General features: G+C 33.7%; 2 protein-coding genes across 4 annotated transcripts in view; one reads left to right on the top strand and one right to left on the bottom strand.

Annotated features, from left to right (window-relative positions):
- Nucleotides 1–3,642, bottom strand: part of LOC118733787 — a 72,802-nt gene that overhangs the window by 34,952 nt on the left and 34,208 nt on the right. The gene's annotated exons all lie outside the window — the stretch shown is intronic.
- On the top strand, nt 316–1,589 carry LOC118733792. The gene is made up of 2 exons (XM_036463362.1): nt 316–698; nt 868–1,589. The coding sequence occupies exons 1-2, from the start codon at nt 492–494 to the stop codon at nt 970–972; spliced, it is 312 nt and encodes a 103-aa protein (XP_036319255.1). The 5' UTR covers nt 316–491; the 3' UTR covers nt 973–1,589.

The raw sequence follows: 3,642 nt of genomic DNA on the forward strand, positions 1-3,642 counted from the left end.
CGGAACATCACTCCCTAACCATGGCGCAATAATCAGATGAAGTAATAAAACAGCTTTCTCGCTTTATTTTCTGTTATTCGGCTATCTTATGACACATTTTAATGGCACATTTTCAAATAAGTTAATGCCAGATTTTTCTTCTAGCCCTTATTACTTCAGTTGGTATAATTCCACCATGCCCCTTGACACTTTTCTTTTAACTTAATAAATAAAAAAAAATATGTAAAACTCATAACTAGAATTAAGCTTTCTAGTGCCGAGTTGCATATTGACCTTGTAGGCAATATTTAAGGTCATCATTATTTTTTAGCTGATAACTTCCATTTTTACAAGGTCAATATGGCAGCCGGCGTTGGAAACCTTGATACTTTTTTTTTATGTATTTTACATATTTTTTAGGAGGACGTTCAGAAGGAATGCCTCATATATATATTAGTATGTGACTTGCTGAAATAATTAATCAAGCTTTGAATAATAAGGTGTGTGGAGGGATGCCCGAACGTGATGGCGACGAGCTGATATGCGATGGATGCTACGGTTTGATTGATAAATCGATAAGTCTCGAAACTTCGCTCAGCTCCATTTTTAAAGAGCCTTTTAGGGAGCCGATATCAAGCACCAACACTAATGCTACCTCTACAATCGACTGTCCCACCTGCAAAGACGAACATCGTCCAGATGGTGCCCATAAGTGTATCGTAAGTTTTATTCTACCTTTTTTCAAACATGAATTTTTTTTCATAAGTGTTATTGCATTTTCGTGTTCATGTTCTCCTGTTCTGTACACGACCATGCAATAAAAATAGACAAGCAATCAAAATGGCCACAATTAAAGCGCCTCAAAATTATGTCGTATATATTTTGCAGGTTTGCAAGATGGCAGTTCATGCACTCAGTCAATGTTCTGAACCGTATGGCGCTGAAGAAGGATTGGGGCAAGTGCGAATATGTAAAAAATGCGTTCAAAGTTAAAATATTGATCATATTCTGCAGTCGAGGATTCAAGAAAATTGGCAAACTCAATGCCTAAAAAGCATCACGAGAAAGCAAAGCGTAACTTGTACTTGCAAGACACGTTTCCATTAAGAAAATTGGAAGAAAAGGCAGTCCTTACAAAACTCCCTATTATAAGAAATGGAAGCGGTAAAAGCTTGCGTGCGGTTAAGTTCAACAAGGAAAACATTGATGTTGTTCACACATGTGCCTTTGATGCCCTTTTTCAATTATTTCTCGCCGCATCGTATGACTTGCACATTTTACGAAAACATTGTTGCAAAATATGCACAAAACCGTTTATTTTTTAAACTTATACAGGAAACAATGGTAAACAAAATTACTTCCGATGCATATAAATTGCGTCAACAAATTTGAACTAAGCTGTTTCCCCAAAAAAATCAACACGATTTCAAAGTGCTCCGTAGTTGATTGCAGCACCACAGCAACAGCGCTATGTAAGAAGATGTTAGACTTTGTTCCGTGTAATACGGAAACGAAAATATGTACTCGGGCATGTAAACAAAAAAAAAAACAACAAACACAATATTGATGGTCCCAGACAAATGCTTACTTGCTAATAACGAAATAGGCTAGAAAAGACAATATAAAATAGCGAAATAAGCAGGAAAAGGCCCTAGAAATCGCAAAAGAAGGCACTAAAAAGGCAAAAACCGAAAAATAATCCAAAAATACATTTATTTTAGAAATGTTTATTTTACAAGTAAAAAGAGAAAAACTAGTTTCATTATATGAAAAATTTGTTCTTTGAATCTTCGGCTTTCGAGTTTTTAACTGACAAAACTTTAATCTCTGTAGTTGTTGTAACATTGAACCACAAGATGCATTTTGAAGTTTTCTGGCAGCATTTTCATTACATTTTCGCGAAAAAAGCCTTAAATGTACTAAACGTGCGCTCGACGTGAGTTGATATAAGTGACGCAAAATTTAAATATGGAACATTTGAAACATTCATATTATCAGGAATAAGGGCTTTTTCCTTGCCCTTTAGAATTAAAGGTAGAAAAGACAAAAAAAAATATCTTAAAAACGCAAAAAAAGGCAACAACAAATGTGTATATATGGAATCAGGGAAAGCTAAGTCGTGGACATTATTAATCGAATATACTCTATCTCTTTAGCAGAAAATAAATAAAATACAAACAATTTTTTTTAATATATCACGCTTTTATAAATGGACTAAAAATTAGAAAATATTATATCTCAGTCCCATAGAATTTGTTTTGATTACTTATTATTAGTTTCAAAATAAAATGTTATCAAAACATATTATTTTCTAATTTTTAGTCTATTTATAAAAGCGTGATATATGAAAAGTTTTTTTAACCGACTTCCAAAAAAGGAGGAGGTTATCAGTTCGTCGGAATACTTTTTTTTTTATGTATGTTACCGCATAACTTAGGACCACGTCAACCGATTTCGATAATTCTTTTTGCATCGGAAAGGTAGTGTCTCAGAGGTGGTCCCATACTAATCTGGTTAAGATCCGATCAGTGGATCATGAGATATATATATATTTTTTTTATATGAGAGTTGAAGTCGGTTTTTTTTTGCTAAAAATTACTTGTTATTTTATTTATTTTCTACTTTTTAGTCTTGTCTGTATAAAATTTTGCAATAGATATTAAAATAATTCAACTTGCAGTGAAAAGAGAACAGAAGACTATGCAAGCAAAATGTTGTTTGCTCACGTTTAGTATATGTATACATGTATACATACATACATACATATAGCAGCAACTAATTTTATTTAAAGAAATGGCGTGTCGTGCCTTTCCGCTGTAGTGCATTTTTTTAGGCGCAATATTTAACTTCTTCTGGCGGTGCGACATCTACCTCTAGAGTTTTTCTAACTCTATGTCTTTGATATGATACCTACGACGAGGCTGATATCTAGACTAGGTTTGCGGTAAATACCTTTGCTATATTTATGGTATAAATGGTGGTCTGGACACACAACATTGCAAGTTGATAGAAGCGTTGTAATAAAAAGGCAATTTCCATAAAATCCGTTCCCTGGTTATATGTATGTATGTACATATGTACAATGTCCTTATGTATATAATATTTTTGGTTCTTTACAAAGTATTTATAAAACTTCATGAAAAACAAGTTTTTCATTTGCGAACTTTTAAACCCTGATTTTTAATAAACACTGAAACTAATTTATTGAAGTAGTAGTTGTTTTCAAATTATATTAGTTCCTTAATGAGTAATCTCCCGACTTTTGTACAAAGCTGAATTTCAACATAAAATTTGGGTATTTCCATATTAACCCAGCCAGCAAAAAATCCGAAAACTGATCCGAAAAAGGACAAAAAAATGTGGATGAAGTGCGGATTTTTGTCCGTTTACTGATTCCATTTCCGGATACTTTGACGATCCGTTTTCCCACTAAAGTGTGCGGCAGTAACGTATGTACAGACAACAGTATGTGAAACGGATACGTTTTCGGCTGTTTTTTCTGAAATTTGTCTGACAGAATTTTTCGTTCAATGCGCTTCCCGTCTGCACTTCACAGATACTATTTCATGGTTCAAAAGAAATAAAATAAAATAAAATTAGGAAGCGCTTGACGGAATTCGAGCCCGGCACCTTCTGGAAGCTAACAAATAGCAGCACACTCGT

The sequence above is a fragment of the Rhagoletis pomonella genome, unplaced genomic scaffold (assembly GCF_013731165.1).
Source record: "Rhagoletis pomonella isolate Grant_MI unplaced genomic scaffold, Rhpom_1.0 Rhpom_scaffold_00002, whole genome shotgun sequence".
Classification (NCBI taxonomy): domain Eukaryota; kingdom Metazoa; phylum Arthropoda; class Insecta; order Diptera; family Tephritidae; genus Rhagoletis; species Rhagoletis pomonella.